Raw genomic sequence first — 17,240 nt, 5'->3', positions numbered from 1 at the left:
TGAGGGATAGCTCAATGGTTTGAGCATTGGCTTGCTATAAACCCAGGGTTGTGAGTTCAATCTTTGAGGGAGCCATTTAGGGATCTGGGGCAAAATCAGTACTTGGTCCTGCTAATGAAGGCAGAGGCCTGGACTCAATGACCCCTCATGGTCCCTTCCAGCTCTATGAGATAGGTATATCTCCATTTTTTAAAAAAAATTTATTTTCTTACAGCTACATGCCTCACAGCTGCCAAAATCATCTCCCTTTCCGAGTACCTGGAGCGTATCTTCCCTGCTTCCTGAATCTCTGCACTGCCTTCCCTTTTTCCTATGCATAAAGTTGCAGTGTCTCCTCCTCACTCACACCTCATTCGCTCCCAATGCTCTGTCCAAGCCTCTATCCTGACTGCTCCCTTTAGCTGCATGTGCCATATTGTGGTCCATGCGCTAACCCCCTTGTACTGCTCACTTGGCACAAAGGGATTTTAAAGCTGCTCTAAATGGGCAACCAGAGATCCCCCGATTCTCTCTCTGCTCCCATTCACTAGACCAAGACCCTCACTATGCCCCTCTCAGCCTGGGAGAAGATGCTTAGCCTTATTCTGGGGTTTAGCTTGAATGATGCACATAAGAAGAGGCACAATAATCTTAGCTGTAGGAGTCCCAAAGGTGGATTCTGTAATGAGGCAAGAAGCCCCTGGCATGCCCTAGCTTATGTTGGCCAGAGGCCTCTCTTCTTTCTTTAAAGCATTTTATGAGTAGAGGTCAAGGAAAATCAGAAACTCTGAGTTCAGTTAGTTCAGAACAAGAGGAGTGGTGGCAGAATACAGCACACTGACAGCTGGCCTGGAAAATGATACATTTGTAACCTCATGGCCTTTTCCATCTTTACTCAGAAAATGAGGGAAAGAAGCTGAGCCTTGTGTGTCTGAACAATCACAGAATAAGAAAAAATGAGTTGTTTGAGGTGGTGAGCAGGGCGTACCCTGCGTGAACCCCATTAACACCAACAGTATTTGCATAGCTACACCTGCATCACACTGCTCTAAAAGCATTGGGATATATTTCTAAAATTAATTCCTGCTCCGACAGCAGAAGAAGCTCAAGAGAATGCACCAGTCTGCATTACTACACCTGATGGGCCACCACAGGTGTTTGTTATAAATGTTCTTACAAAAAACAAACACTGGGTCTGGTCCTAAAAGCTCTCCAACATGAGAGCTGATGGTGCTCAGTGCCTCTCAGGATGAGTTTAGTACAGGCCAGTGCTTTATAAACATAAAGTCCTTTTGGTAAAGATTAATTCAGAAAATAATGCAAGCTTTTTAATAAATTAACCCATCCTGAAGAAAAAGACATTCGCACACGTTAACCTGCTTCCAGAAAAGAACCCAGATTCCTCTGGGATCACAACAGCAGCAGCTACTCTGAGGAAGCCAGTATAACATACACATCTGATCTTTATTTTCCTACCCTTGTGATCTGAGGTCAGGTTTTGGAAAAACACCTGCAGCTCATTCATGATACAAAAGTGACAGAGAACAAATGTGAGCCATGTTTTAAATATTGCGGATGGAAATTCTGCATAGTAAACGAGCATCTAATTCTGTCTCTACACCACCAGGGTGGGCTACACGGCAAGATTAATAACAGCAATTATGGTCGGAAACTAGAACAGACATCTATTGTTTTATAGCCTGCACAACTTACAGCACTGAGGAACATCATGCTCTTTCATACCCACGGAAACCTTTCAGCTCCCTTTAGTTAGATGGGAGAGGGACTGTGTAGGAATAAGGAGGTAAATGTTTATGTACTTTTCCCTTTTGACTGTTTCATAAGAACAACCATACTGGGTCAGACCAATGGTCCATTTAGCCTAGTATCCTGTCTTCCGATAGTGGCCAATGCCAGGGGCTTCAGAGGGAATGTACAGAGTAGGCAATCACTGAGTAATCCATCCCGTCATCCAGTCCCAGCTTCTAGCAACAAGAGGCTAGGGACTTCCAGAGCATGGGGTTGCATCCCTGACCATCTTGGCTAACAGCCATTGATGGACCTATCCTCCATTCTCTTATCTAATTCTTTTTTGAACCTCCATATCTGTAACACTTGTGATTTGCAATGTTTTTATAGCAATTGTTGTTCTTGCAGGTTGAATTATTTCCTGCACAGGGGAGGATTAATGTTGGGTGCTTGCACCTGGGGCCTACATTCAGAGGGAGTGTAGATGCTACAGTATGTTTGGGTATAGCAAGTGGTGCTGCTGGCCAGCCAACTGCTGCAGAAAGAAGACTTCAGGTGCCCCCCAGAACTTTCCATGGACCCTGAACATCCTATGTCACAATGTCAACCAAGGGAAGATGGGGAGGCAGTGGCTGGAATTGTCATAGATCAGACTCAGCCACACTGCTGCCTGTCAGTTGTTGATCTGGGTCCTCTGTGGGCCTAATGTACCTTCATTCCTGCATAAGGGGGCAATGTTAGCTGTCTCTTTACTAGATCACACATTTTACCCCACTATGAAATTCTCAAGGCTTAGATCTCCTTTGATTTACACTGATACTTCACAATATTCAACACTGCAACAGAGAAAGCAAGGAACACCAATGGCAAGAGAAAGACTTTAAAAACAGAGCAAATTAATTGAAAACAAACTTAAAAAACACCTTGAAGTTTATTGAAAAGAGTAAATGATGCTAAAAAAATAGTTACTAAAACTGGATGCACTTCCATATACACCCACAAGGCCCATTTCTTCTCTCATACTAGTTTTATACCAGTGTCACTCCAATGCAGTTTCTCCTGAATTATACCAGTATGAGAGAAGAATCAGGCCAGGGTTATTAGCCAGTCAGACATACTGAACTCTGTACTTATCTTATTGATTCAGTGTGACAGTGACACTGTTTTTAAGTGCCATAGTGCGAGGTCAGTAACTCTCTTTTGTCTCAGCAGAATTGAGCTTTACTGGAAAGTACACAGTGCAGAACAATACCACCACCAGGTGATGCAGGAAATTCATTCCCACTACTCAATCATAGCTTTCTGCTGTTCATCAGGTAGAAATCAGCAGAGGCGCTATTCTGTTCTCAGGAAACACACATGATGCTTCGTCCAACGTCAGAATACCCCATGCTTCCTGGCCAACTCACCTTACCTGAAATTTGCTTCCCATTGCAATACCCAAACAGAACTCAGCACTTGTTCCATGATTAACCTGTTTTAAGTGACCTAATGGAGGCTGGTCTTTAACTAAAGGTGAAATATAAGTGTATTGGAAATTGCAGGGGGACACTTGAAAGATGTGGTTTAAAACAGCAGTTGCCTATGGGTGGTAGCACTTAGTTTGAAGACTCTTATATTTCCCTTTTTAACTACCAATTATATTATTTAAATATTTACTAAGTTAGCACTTCATTTAATTCTCTTTAAAGTAAGAGAATCCTAGTTTGAAATTTACAGTCATCAGGCCTGCCAGGATATATTTCACACAGTTTAATCTCAATACTGTAAAGCAACTTTGAAAAGAAATCATTTTGGAAGATTAGTTCCTTATAGATTTTTAGATGTATACTAAAGGCATTCACTCAGGGTTTCCCATCAAGTACAAAGTACTGTATAAACATCCCCATTAATATCTACCCACAACAGAAGGTTGCTCTTTTTTTTGTATACAGCCACAATGCCTGCTCCCAAAAAAGAATTAATCCTCGCATTGAGGGGTAACAGAAGTTCCCTACCTAAAAGGCCATGAGGTTCAGATTTGCGCCTCTCAGAGCTTCTGCCCTGGTCCTTTTGTTTCTTGCTTCCTCTAAGACTGCCAAAACGCTTCATGAGCTGCAGCAGGCACCAAAGCAATAGCAGCCGTCAATCATACCAGGTATCGGAGAAGAAGAAAGAGCAGATCTGATCAAAAGGTGGAGGGGGGGCAGGAAAATAAGTCAGTTAAAATGGAAACACGGGGGCAAAAAGTAAGATATTCCAAAAAAGTCGGCTGAAACAATGTGCGGCTATGAAAAGCTTCAGCTTCTGAATTTCTGAAAGAGACTTCAGACCACGTCTTAATGACAAAAAGATCCAGAAAGAGTAGCTGAACTTTGCCCAAAGCAGTTCCGATCTTAATTCTTACTGTACAGTAACTATTCTGAAAATATCTGTGGATACCAGGAGAATTTCAAAAGCCTGTACAGCTTGCAGCGGCAGTTCTTATCCTTAAGCAGTCAGAAAGCTTCAGAGGCTGAAACAGAATTTCACCAGTGGATCAGCTTATGCAGAAGAGGTCAGTAACTAGCTGATAAGCTCCCCTTTTTAAAAAATACTAAATATGCAAAGGAGGCACAAGTCCTCTTGAAGGGAATTGTCATGTGCAGTTCTGCATGATGTCTCTTTAAAAAGACTGTAAAAGGAAACCACCCCTGTACAGACAATTCTTGGCACCAATTGGTCAGAGCACATTCCCATTATGACATGACATCACACAACTATTTTGATTCATGTGTCCTAAGTCTTTGCAGGGACAGAATCATACGGCTGCCTACTGATGAGCTAAGAAGCGACAGGCTCCTTGAGGACGAACAGCTAATGGATTAATGGGGAATGAGGCCTTGCCAGTTCCTTAAAAGGAAGGTGGTCATCTTTTGGAAAGTAGAGACAGAGCTGCATGGTAGACATTTCTGTAGCAACTTGCACTCTCTCCAAATATCCTTGTACTGCACACAAGGAAATGGTTCTGTTAGATTGCCCACATTCAGCCAGTGCCCTGCTCTCTGCAAAGCAAAGGGGGCTTATGACAACTGTTTCCAACAGAGATTACTTTTATTGAAATCTACCTTGCAAAACTTTTAAAACAAAAATTATAAAACAATGCAAAGCAGAAATCTCAAACCTGTAAGGGCTCTTATCCAGAGTAATTACCACACACATTTATTAGATTAGGGTCTGGGATTCCAGATTTAGACAATTATTTTAGGAATGGGCTGAACATTCTGGGCCAGGTCCTCAGTTGGAGTAAATCTGGGATCTGGTCCAATGTTTCAATCTGCTTTGAATGCCAATCACAGAATATCAGGGTTGGAAGGGACCTCAGGAGATCATCTAGTCCAACCCTCTGCTCAAAGCAGGACCAATCCCCAGACAGATTTTTGCCCCAGATCCCTAAATAGCCCCCTCAAGGATTGAAATCACAACTCTGGGTTTAGCAGGCCAATGCTCAAACCACTGAGCTATCCCTCCCTTTCCCATTGTCTTCAGGATTACAGTGAATGCTTGGTTAAAAAACAAATTCCATGATGTTCAAAGTATCAGAGGGGTAGCCGGGTAAGTCTGGATCTGTAAAAAGCAACAGGGAGTCCTGTGGCACCTTACAGACTAACAAATGTATTGGAGCATAAGCTTTTGTGGGTAAATACCCACTTCATGATGTTCAAAGGTGCTGAATACCCAAAGCTCCCATAGATTTCACTGGAATTTGTGAGCACTGAGCACTTTCAAAAATCAGATGCTACATGAATAATGAGAAATTGCCACATCTCATTCTCCTCCATAAGGGAGAGGAGAGGAGAGAGGAGAAATGGCCATTGGTACTGCCAGGGAGTCTCTCCTGACAAGTCACTATGGGGGAATTGCTATTGTCACAGCAAGGTCACAATCCATTTAAGTGCTGACTGACTCTCAGCATCCATCTGACTCTTAGCACCCACAGAAACAGAGCGCGACACACATCTCCAGCCCAAGAAAGCAATGGGGACTAACAATCCTTCTGCTGAGTCCCACCAAACTCCTCTTCGCTCTGTGGCTTCTGACATTGCAGGGCATGCCATGTTTCAGAAACCTCAGAGTCAATTCTTACACACACAGATTTCAGAGGCATGGTGCACACTGGATCGTCAACACTAGAGGTGTCCCAGAGCACATGGGAGTCAGAATTAATTAAGCTACAGAGATCCGGGTGAGGCTTCTAGGTCCTGGTGACGCAAAAGAATTGGAGGGCGCCCCCCATCCACTGTAAAGGAAACTTGGAAAAAGAGAACACATGGCAGGCACCCTTGGTTCTCCCTCCCACACTTCTTTAAAAAACCAAGGAAATTATTAACAAAAAGCTTCATTAACTTCAAACTAAGGCTGCCCTATAGCCGAATACTGAATTTAAATATTGTACTCAAAGTTGTTCACAACTCTACCCCTCTCTACTTGTCCTCCCATCTCTTATGTCAAAACACCTTCCCCTCACCCCTTCTGCTCTGCCAGTTATGCCAGCCTTGTCAGTCTCCCGCACAATGATCTCAGTATTTTCCAGCAATGCTGCTCTTTATGCATGGAATACCCTCCCTGAATTATTCTGTATGGCCACTGCCCTCTTCTCCAAATCTTTCCCTGAGGCCCACCTTTCATAGTATTGTAGGACTGGAAGGGATCTCAAGAGGTCTTCTAGTCCAGTCCCCTGCACTCAAGGCAGGACTATGTATTATCTAGAGACCATCCCTGACAGGTGTTTGTCTAACCTGCTCTTAAAAATCTCCAATGACTGAGATTCCACAACTATCCTAGGCAATTTATTCCGGTGCTTATCCACCCTGACAGTTAGGAAGTATTTCCTAATGTCAAACCTAAACCGCCCTTGCTGCAGTTTAAGCCTTTTGCTTCTTGTCCTATCCTCAAAGGTTAAGAAGAACAATTTTTCTCCCTCCTCCTTGTAACAACCTTTTCTGTACTTGAAAACTGGTATCATATCCCCCCTTAATCTTCTCTTCTCCAAACTAAACAAACCCAATTTTTTCAATCTTCCCTCATAGGTCATGTGTTCTAGATCTTTAATAATTTTTATTATTATTAATTATTATTATTGCTTTCTTCAGTTTGTCCACATCTTTCCTGAAATGTGACACCCAGAACTGGACACAATATTCCAGCTGAGGCATAATCAACGCAGAATAGAGCAGAAAAATTGCTTCTTGTGTCTTGCTTAAAACACTCCTGCTAATACATCCCAGAATGATGTTTGCTTTTTTTCCCCCCCAAACAGTGTTACACTGTTGACTCTCATTTAGCTTATGATCCACCATGACACCCAGATCCCCTTCCGTGGTACTCCTTCCTAGGCAGTCATTTCCCATTATGTACGATTGTTCCTTCCTAAGTGAAGTACTTTGCATTTGTCCTTACTGAATGTCCCATCCTTACACTGTAAGACCTTTAAACAATGTTCAAGTGGTACACATTCATGTTTAAAAAAGACAAGTCAATCGGAGATGCATGTGAGTTTCTGGGAACAGAATTTGGCCCAGTAACTTTACAAAGAATAGAGGGCAAGAGAAGAAGAGAAAGCTAAGAAAACAGCCAGTAAATAAGCATCTGAAATTCCCTTCCCCCAGGTGCAAAATAAATGAGTCTCACTACAAAACCACTGTTAACTACATCTCCATTCTGCTCTCCCCACAGCAGCATTTTCTCTTTTTTCTGCACTACTGTGACCACTGAGAATGACTTAATGTCATTAGAAAGAAAAAAATTTAAATCCCTTTTTAATGAGATAGAAATTGGTATCCCTTCAGTGCAGAAACAATATTCTCATACCCCTGTTTGGCAGGCACCAAGAATAAATACACACTGATGACCTTTTCAAGCAGGCCACTGCACCAAAGGGGCTCATTTCCCGTTGTCAAGAATGGCAGCCAGGCTCTAAAGGTTTTACATACTGCTACTAGAAAATGAGACAATGCTGTGTAACAACAGACTTTCATGGTAATTTGTTAGAAAATAGTAAGTGCTGGGAGTGCAATCGCTTTGGCTCCTGCAGCTGATGTTCTAACAACTGATACTGCACCTGTACATCTGATTTCACATCTGTGTTAACAAGTTCTGTGGAAACATCTGAAAAAAAATTAAAAAGCCAGGCTTATTGGAGTTGTATTAGGACAGCCAAAGTTCTGGAGGCTTGAAACTGAAATCTCCTCTAAACAGCGATGTAAATACTTGGTCAAGTAGTTTTTAGGTCCCCAGATGTAAGTTATACCATGTTCTGTCTCCAGGGATATCTATCAATTTTTTAAAAAGCCTATGCGGCTGATCCTGAGTCTTGTGGAGCACCCAGACGGTACCTCCAGCTGATCTCAAAGGAAGTGGAGGGTGCTGATGTGCAGACTCAGGTCAAAGATAAAAAGATATTTTTCAAGAATTAAATTAATCACAAGGCTGTGGGTTTTTTGGTGAGAGGGGCAAGAGTGTGTGTGAAATTCTTCCCCGTAATGTTGGACACCTGACCACAAGAGCACTGGGCAAACAAATTAGATCCACCCAGTGAGACAGACTATGAACCAGTTTCATTTCATATAATCAATTTCACTCTGTTAGTTCTTCCTGCCCACCCCCTTTTCAAGATTCCTCATGTCTCCATCCTGGTCCCTTCCCTGTTCTGCCTCTGTACCTTACCCTGATTTGACTTCCTCCATTCTCATGGTTTTAATGACCATCACTACACTGACAACTCTTCAATTTACCTCTGCCCCGCCCAATCTCTCTGCTTGGGCTCACTCTCAGATCTGCAGCTGTCTCTCTGACACCTCTTCCTGGATGACTGTGCTGTCAACTCAAACACTACATGGCTAAAATAGAACTGCTCATCTTTCCCCTCACTGCCCAAATTCTCCCCCCACACACCCTCTTCTATATCCCACCAACCTCCTTGTGCCTCAGACTCACAACTGCAATATGTCCCCTGGCACCTCTCCATCCTTCACCACTCATACCCCTTTAGGCTGCTGCTAAATCTTTCATTTCTTCCTCTACCTCTCCCATATCAATCATTTCTCTCCTTCACTGCTGCCAACCCTCTCACCCAGGCCTTGGTACTCTCCTGCTTAGACTATTGCAACTCCTGTTCTCTGACATGCCCGACTCCCACTTTGCTCCCCATTCCAGTCTATCCAAAATGATGCCACTAAGTAAACTTGTCTCTCTCTCCTGCCAGTCTGACCTTGTCAGCCCCACACTCTCAGAGTCTCTTCCCTGGCATCAAATTCAAACTCCTTCCCACCTTCAAGGCTTTGCACACATGCTGTCTTCCTCTCTCCTTTTGTCGCATGTCACTCATATGATGTGCTTCTGCTTCCCTTCACACATCCTGTGTGTCCCTCTCCCATAAACAGGGCCCTACATATAATTATGCAGACATGAAGAATAATGTAATTATCTATTTTTCCCAAATATGCTGCATATTTGTAATCCAGGTGCCAGGGCCGGTGCAAGGATGTTTCGCGCCCTAGGCGAATTTTCCACCTTTCCCGTCCCTGAGCCTCCGCCCTGAGGCCCCTCCCTCCCTGCAGCAGCTCCCCCCTCTGCCCTGAGGCGCCTCCCGCCGTCCCAGCTCACCCCTGCTCCACCTCCACCCCAAGCACGCCGTCGCTGCTTCACTTCTCCTGCCTCCCAGGCTTGCGGCGCCAATCAGCTTAGGTGCCGCAAGCCTGGGAGGTGGGAGAAGTGAAGCAGCCACGGCATCCTCGGGGAGGAGGTGGGGCAGGGGTGAGCTGGGGCAGGGAGTTCCCCTGCGTGCTGCCCCCTCCCCTTACTTCCTGCAGGTGGCCCTCCCCGTGCTCCCCTGCCCCAGCTCCCTCCGCCTAAATGCCGGTGGCGACCGGGGCGGCCGAAGATCCGGCCGCCACGGTCGCTGCCAAAGAAAATGCTGCCCCCCAAATCCTAGCGCCCTAGGCAACCGCCTAGGTCACCTAAATGGTTGCACCGGCCCTGCCAGGTGCTAAGCTTCTTTATTTTACTGAGTCTCCAGCCCTTATGGTTGCAAAGAAAAATTTAATAATGAGAATTGAATGTAATCAGTGCAGGGATGTCTGACTGAAGAGGAGCTCTGTGTAAGCTCGAAAGCTTTTCTCTCTCACCAACAGAAGCTGGTCCAGTAAAATGATATTAACTCACCGACTTTGAGTCTCTACAGAGAGAGCATGAAACAACAGCTCTGATATCCACAAACTTCCCTATTCATCTCAGTGCAGGGTTAACTCTGGACTCTGAGGCCTTGTCTACACTACAGGGGGAGAGCGATCTAAGTTATGCAACTTCAGCTTTGTAAGTAACGTAGCTGAATCGACATACTTAGATCTACTTACCACAGGGTCCACACTATGCTTTATCGATGGGAGACGATCTCCAGTCGACTCCCCCTTGCACGTCTCGTTCAGGTGGAGTACAGGAGTTGACAGGAGAGCGATCTGCAGTCGATTTAGCGGGTCTTCACTAGACCCAATAAATCGACCGCCAATGCATCTAACGCTGCGCATCAATCCCCCAGTAAGTGTAGACAAGCCCTGATGTAAATATTTTAAACACCAACATTGTTAACTATTTCACAGCTGATCATTTTACCAGAAACATCAAGCTGATGCACTTTTCCCTTTCAGTTAGATGTAGTAGCAAAGCTACTGACTCAGTTACATGCTCTCAAGGTTTGCTGGGGTGAAATGTTTTCCCATTATCCACTTTTGCCTGTATGCTGGCCTCTCTAGGGGAGGTCTGAAGCACAATGATGGGGCAGTGGCACTGCTTGTGTTTTTGCTGTGGGTAAGCAGAGGACTTCAGTCTGCAGTGCCAGGCACTAGCTTCACAAAAACTGGTTTTGAAAAATATGAAACCTAAATTAAGATGTAATAATTTTTTTAAATACCCACAATGTGTTCTAACCTCCCCAGATCACTCTGTAAATTATTGCTACATTAAATCCTGACACCTCTGGGATGTTTCTTAAACCCACCCTTCCCAGGGATTTAAGATGGAGCACAAGGAATATCAATAACTTTCATGGGAATAGTGAGTGCTGGTGTAATGGTGATTTTTAGTAACACAAATACTGCATTCCTGCTTTACATATTAAGGACAACGAGTAAGGACTGCAGGATTTGCGTCCATAACAAGTCATCATTTTTTAGCATCTGATTAGTAAACTATGCAGCATATTTCTGCAGCAATCACACATGCTTTTTACCCCAAAAAATAATGTTATTAATGTCTAAGCAGAGCTGTTATTTACATACTGATCAATCAGGCTGCATTTGATCTGATAATCACATCAAGTCTATTCTGACAAACACAAAATCAAAAAGGTAGTTAGGAGTTTTTTAGCTAATGAGGAACATATCCAGAAGAAAGTTTTACACAAATTAATAGACACAGAAAAATTCTTATAGAGAAACTTTTTCTTTCTCTCTTCCCTTTCTTCTCATTGCTTCCCCCACCTTGACTTGGAACAGCCAGACTTAGCTGGCCATTGCACAATTCCATAAATCAGACTCATTGGGCACTGCAGAGCAGAATAAAGCATTCCCTTCCATTCGAATGGCTGGTTGGCTTTCAGACAACACTGAACGGAGAAAAAAAATTAAACTTAGAGATGGCTCATAGTGGAAAGGTGTGATTCATGCCCATAGCCTCACAATTCCTGGTGTGACAATGGGCACACCAAAGTGGAGGAGACTTAGCATCACTATCCCACAGTTCAGGGCAGGGAATACCTTATCCAACAGATACTACCAGAATACTATAGGGAATAACCTAAATGAAATGAAATTGGACAGGACACTGGGAGTGATCTTCTATCCCTGTAGTAAGTGCCATGGGAACTTTAATCTTCAAAAAAAAGTCAGTAATTTGGTTTTACTGTAACACAAAGATGAAATCACCTAGCACGCATTGTCCTTAACAGAGGACTATGGTACTGGTTCTTTATTGACTTGGAGAGAAGATGAACACATACTGAATTACCAACACCACTATATTACAAACATGCTACTCTAATACCTAGCTATTTCCCATTAAATGACTAACCAGGCTCATACTGCTTAGCTTTGCAGCCCAAGTTGATAAGCCACAAGGTGGTGGTGGCAGCAACATAGCTTAACACAAATTCACTGTAGTTTTAACCATGGAGTTGAAAAAATTATCACAAAATCTAGTCATAAAAAACAGACGTTAAAAGTAATTTCAGATTACACACCTGCCCCCCTACTAATTATTGTGGTTTTAGAATCACTTGCCCTGTTTTCAAATGATTTTTTCTCCCCTATTTCTATGTGAAAAACCCACATAAAACAGGAAAAACTGACTGTACAGGAGAAGCAGAGCAACTGACTATGCAAAGGGCTATGAAATGCACACAGTAAGCAAACTGGAAAAGATGTTTTTCAGAATTACTATTCTCTAATCTTTTGAGTGAAAATGATCTTGTGTCCACTGGAACAATAAGTAAAAAAAAGAAAAAAAAAATCAGACAAGTGTGATTTTTAAGTTCACGATATCCCCTTAGTATTTTATCGTGGACCGGCACTATGGCACTGGGGTATATAAATACACACACACAAGACAGTATGCCACAATGGACAGCAACAGTTGCCTCCTCCTATTAGCCGTCCATGCCCACCAGAAAGAAAAAACTCCAGTGATAGCCCAGTAAAGAAAAGAAAAGAAGAACCATGCTCTGAAGATATAAATCTTTAGAAGCAGAGTGGATACAAGTCAATGATTCATGTTTTTTAAAATCAGATTTTCTTGATTGAAATCTGATTTTTTTTATTTAAATTAAATATTTTTCTTTTTAAAAATAAACCTATTTAAAATTAAATCTGACATCATGACTAAGGCTACGTTTTAGTCATGGGTATTTTTAGTAAAAGTCATGGACAGGTCATGGGCAGCAAACAAAAATTCACGCCCTATGACCTGTCCATGACTTTTACTATATACCCCTTACAAAAAACTGGGCAGGGGGTCATGGGTGCTCTAGGGGGGATGGTCCGGGAGTGACACAGGTGCTGGGGGAGATGGCCCAGGCCCCTGCTGGTGCTGGGGGGGACGGGCAGTGGCGCGCGGCCTGGGACCCCTGCTGGTGCTGGCAGGTGGGTGGGCGGGCAGCAGCACGCAGCCCGGGACCCCAGCTGGTGGGGGGCAAGGGTTGGCAGGGGCTCCCTACCCAGCTCCGGGTGTCCCTGCAGCCCCTAGGTGGCAGAGGGGCCAGGGGACTCCGCGCGCTGCTCCCACCACAAGCACCAGCTGTGCAGCCCCCATTGGCCGGGAACCGCAGCCAATGGGAGCTGCGGGTGTGGGCAGTGCATGAAGCCCCTGACCCCTCCCCGCCTAGGAGCTGCAGGACCATGCCAGTGGGTGCCAGGAAGCCCCCCACCCCTAGGTAAGCTCCCCTCAGTACCCCCCCAATCCCCGCCCCTAGCCCTGATCCCCCTCCCACACACCCAAACTGCTGCTGCCTGGCTCGGGCAGCCCCTGAGCCAGCACCAGCCACTGCAGAAGTCACGGAGGTCACAGAAAGTCATAGAATCTGTGACTTCCACTACAGACTCGCAGCCTTGATCATGACAACCTATTTTTAAGGCCTAAACTTACTACCATCTTTAAAAATCATTTAAATTAAACAAAAAAGTGATATTCAAGTAGTAATTATTTGCTGCTGAGATTTTAAAGAAAGTCAGACTACTGAACTACCGGAATTCACTGGCTAAGCACCTGGAACCAGAGTTGAAGTGTTAAACCAGCTTTTGACAGCAATAGCCTCTTCTGCAGATGCAGAAAGAATATTTTCTTCACTTCAGTTTATTCAACTAGTTCAGTTCAGTGATTAGCTCATTCAAAACTGAGAAACCAACTGGGAGTTGAAAAAGCAGGAAAACTTGTTTTTCTCTTCCAATCTGTGATGAGGTGCACTCACCTCTCGTGAGCACCTCCTGTCACCTTGTTGCAATTCCGAACTCTTAATCTCTGCTCCCAGTGCCTCCTGTTGGCTGCAGCCCTCATCAGGTGTGTCTTCAGTGACTCAGCCCTCCAGCTACATCACACAGTCTAAAACTGACAAACCCCTTCCAGGGTAAAAAAAAACCCTACAAGGACCATCACTGTGTCCTTGTTGGCATCTGCAGCCCTGTCTCTGGGCTCAGTCCTCGTTCCCTTCTGGGCTAGTTTTAAGTCTGTTCCTTCACTGTTATGGAGCACTGGCCCCTGGCCTTTCTCCTTGGAGACTCTTTGTCCTTGGTGGTTCTCTGGTGTTCCATCTCTCCATCCAGGTCACTATTTAACTTCAGTCCCCTTCCAGGGGGTCGTGACCAGGAGTTCACTCAACAGTCTGTCTGCCCTTATCAAGGTCTTCAGCCCTGTCCCTGAGCCCTTTAAATCCCCGTCCTTTGCTTGGGCTTCTAAACAAGCCTTATCCCCTTCTCGGGACATAGGCTACTTCCCTAGTGGTTGATGGGGGGACCCAGGCCCACCCACTACTCTGGATCCCAACCCAGAAACCCTATAAACAGCAGCCATGTGCTACTTCCATTAATAGTTGCTGCTGCATTCGCTGGGCTGCTTCCCACATAGCCCTTACCTCAGGGCTGATGTTCTCAACTCCTCTTCTTCCTCACTGAGTGACAATGTCACCAGAACCCATCTTCTGGTTCTTCCTGGAGCTCCAGTGACCAGCAGGGAGCACCCTTCCTTGCTCCTCTGGTCCCAGTCCAGAACTGACTTGCTCAGGCCCTGCAGCTCTTTTAAACTGATTCCACTGTGCTCTGATTGGCTGCTTCACTGCAGCCTTTCTAGGCAGGCCTGGAGGACCCACCTCCCTTCCTAGGATGGGGTGTGGTAGGACCTTGAGGCTTCCAGCAGGGGGCTTCAAAGGGCATGGTACACCCAGTCACACAATCTATGAATAAAAACTGTGTGAGATCTACTAGTTCTAAAATACCGAAGAACATGGTAACCAGAAAACAATCAGTTCAATTCACTACCTACAGATAAGACTTCCCTTGTTTAATAAATCTAAATGCAAAACATGTTTTGATAAACTTACTTATTTTCCTTACGTAGCACATTTAAGGTTGTTTTACTTAACTAATAAAAGCTCTTTTAAATGATGTTTTTTGTGTATTTTAATTGAATTACAATTTCCATCCAAATGGAGCTTGACACAAAACACAAGTAAAAAATTGATCATTATCTAGTAAATAAGAATGTCATTCACATTTTCTAACATAATACAAAAATGTAAAAATGAAGAATCAGTATCAATGTATGCTAACCTATATAATTACTTAAATAAATGTGAGCAGATATAGTGATATATAAGAAACTGTCTCTTACATAACCACAGACTACACAAGGCTTAATGGATAAAAACAACACAATGGATTTCAACACAATGTGATATACACAACACAGGTGTAATGCCAAAGAGACTCTGGAAGGCACTGAAATGTCATCTAATCAGTACCTTCCAATGTTTCACTGTCATTTCAAGTGATATTGCTCTTGAGAGTGGTACCATAATGGACTGACAGCAACTCTCTGACCACAGAAATAGACTGGTGATCAAATCCAACCTACTGGTAATCACCCTTGTGTTTGAAGACATCTTCATCTTGGTGCATATGTTCACACCATCATGAAATCAAATAGAACCCCATTTGCTTTTTAATATACCATAAGAGCTCTAAAAGGAGAACTGAACAAAAAACATGACCTACTCTTGATCACTTCTCTGATCTAATGATTCTGGAAAAATTTCGCCATCAGCAAGGAAATGAAGTTGAGGACCTTGCATAAGTTTATATCAAGAATAATAAAACTTACTAGCAAACTCTGCCTATAAACTCTGTTCTCTAAGTAGAAAATACTCACAAAAATCTGACTCAGTGTTCACATTGCTCTGAATAATTCTATGCAAAATGTGTCTGCCTCACACATAGTGGTTCCAAAGAGCTTACTAGAATTAGTTAGCCAAGTACTAAGACCCAGCCTGAAAGGAGCCTGAACAGATGGATGTATGGAGGAGGAAGCATTCATTATTTTATACATCAGGCCGGAAAAACTTATATAAAAATCTTCCTAGCTTTTCTCTCCATCTTACTGAGATTTGTGGGCACAGAGGAGACAAGTAATTTTCTTAGCAACAGAAAAGTAAAAACGTGCTCCTACTAGAATTTTTAAAGGAGGCTAACACACTGTGAAAAAAGACAGAGCCTGGAGGTAATGGTACCTATAAAGACCAACCTTCCAGCACAATGAAAAGAGGAAACAGCGGCAAAGACTGGGGCAGCAGGTAGTTAGAGGGGAGAGCAAATCTTTAAGTGAGTTAAGATGCAAGATCTCTTATGCGATATCATCGTCCAAGCTCCTGTCTTTGCTATTTCTCTACAATATTGCCATAAGTACTCCAGTAATAGGCAGGGAACTCTACAAGGGGACATCGCATCCAATTTGCAAACTGCCAGCCTACCCTCTGTGAGCTTTGCTCCATACACTATGAAGACTTGAGGGTGTGAATCAAAGAAAAAATGTGGGATGACAATCTGTAGTTTAAGGCAGAGAAAAAACTGCATGATATGGAAAATTCTTTTGCTGTTCATTCATTACACCGAGTGCTTGAAAACACTGTAGATTGTGAAGCGTAGAGGAACCATATTTATGGCCACTGTCATTACCTGGTGTATTTCATTGCGTGGCCAGTTCACATGGTCTCAGTCATAAACACACACCTTCACCAACTATGTCGTTGTTATTTCTGTACACAGTAACACAGTGTTGCTGGCTTACAGCAAGAGGGGGCTTCCCTGCAACCTTCACTCCCTAGTCCAAGCTCACCCTCTACGCTTCCCTTCTGAGCACAGTTGCTCTCGGTTCCTTCCACATGCTCCCAATTACATCATTAGCCTGGTGACTACCACCCAGGCACTCAGAATCCTCCAACAGAAAGTATCTAATTGCTCATAACTGAGCCTGCAGCCTTCTTCATGCTGCAGCAAACATCAGTGACCAGGATGCTACTCACAGTACCCTGTCACAACCCTGAGAAAAACCTCACGTTAAAAAACAACAACTCTGGCTTTGTTGGGGTCACTGAAGACATGAAATAGGGGAGAATGTTGAATTATTCTTTCTAAATGGATTATGAAAGTGCTGGGAATGGATCATTTAGATTTTCCACTCACTATTGCCGCAGATCATATCCCTGGGGAAGGTCAAGTAGGGGTCAGTCCAAGCCGTTCTGGCAGAATGTACACAGAGCAGATTGGCAGGAGAAATAAGACTCTGAAACCTGCCCGTACCAGTGAAAGTCTGTGGCTAATGTTAAAGGCAGAGAATGCCCAGCCTACCTACCATACCCTGCTCTGTGTCTGAAAAGCATGGTTGGATCCTAGAGACAACAAAGCAGGATTTCACAGAAACAATTTCTCTCCCTCTCTGAGCATTACTTGTTTGGAATT

General features: G+C 43.8%; 1 protein-coding gene across 5 annotated transcripts in view; it reads right to left on the bottom strand.

Moving 5' to 3' along the window:
• PRKAG2 (protein kinase AMP-activated non-catalytic subunit gamma 2) overlaps positions 1–17,240 on the bottom strand; it is a 378,851-nt gene that overhangs the window by 207,160 nt on the left and 154,451 nt on the right. Inside the window, exon 1 of one of the 5 annotated variants that reach the window (XM_045003267.1) lies at positions 3,726–3,845. The exons of the other annotated variants lie outside the window; for them this stretch is intronic. Coding sequence (XP_044859202.1) covers positions 3,726–3,819 — 94 coding nt within the window. The 5' untranslated portion in view covers positions 3,820–3,845. Of the gene's footprint in view, positions 1–3,725; positions 3,846–17,240 lie in introns of those variants that run through there. 5 annotated transcript variants of the gene reach the window in all.

Source organism: Mauremys mutica, chromosome 2 (genome assembly GCF_020497125.1).
Source record: "Mauremys mutica isolate MM-2020 ecotype Southern chromosome 2, ASM2049712v1, whole genome shotgun sequence".
Lineage (NCBI taxonomy): Eukaryota > Metazoa > Chordata > Testudines > Geoemydidae > Mauremys > Mauremys mutica.
This window is presented reverse-complemented; position numbering and strand designations above follow the sequence as displayed.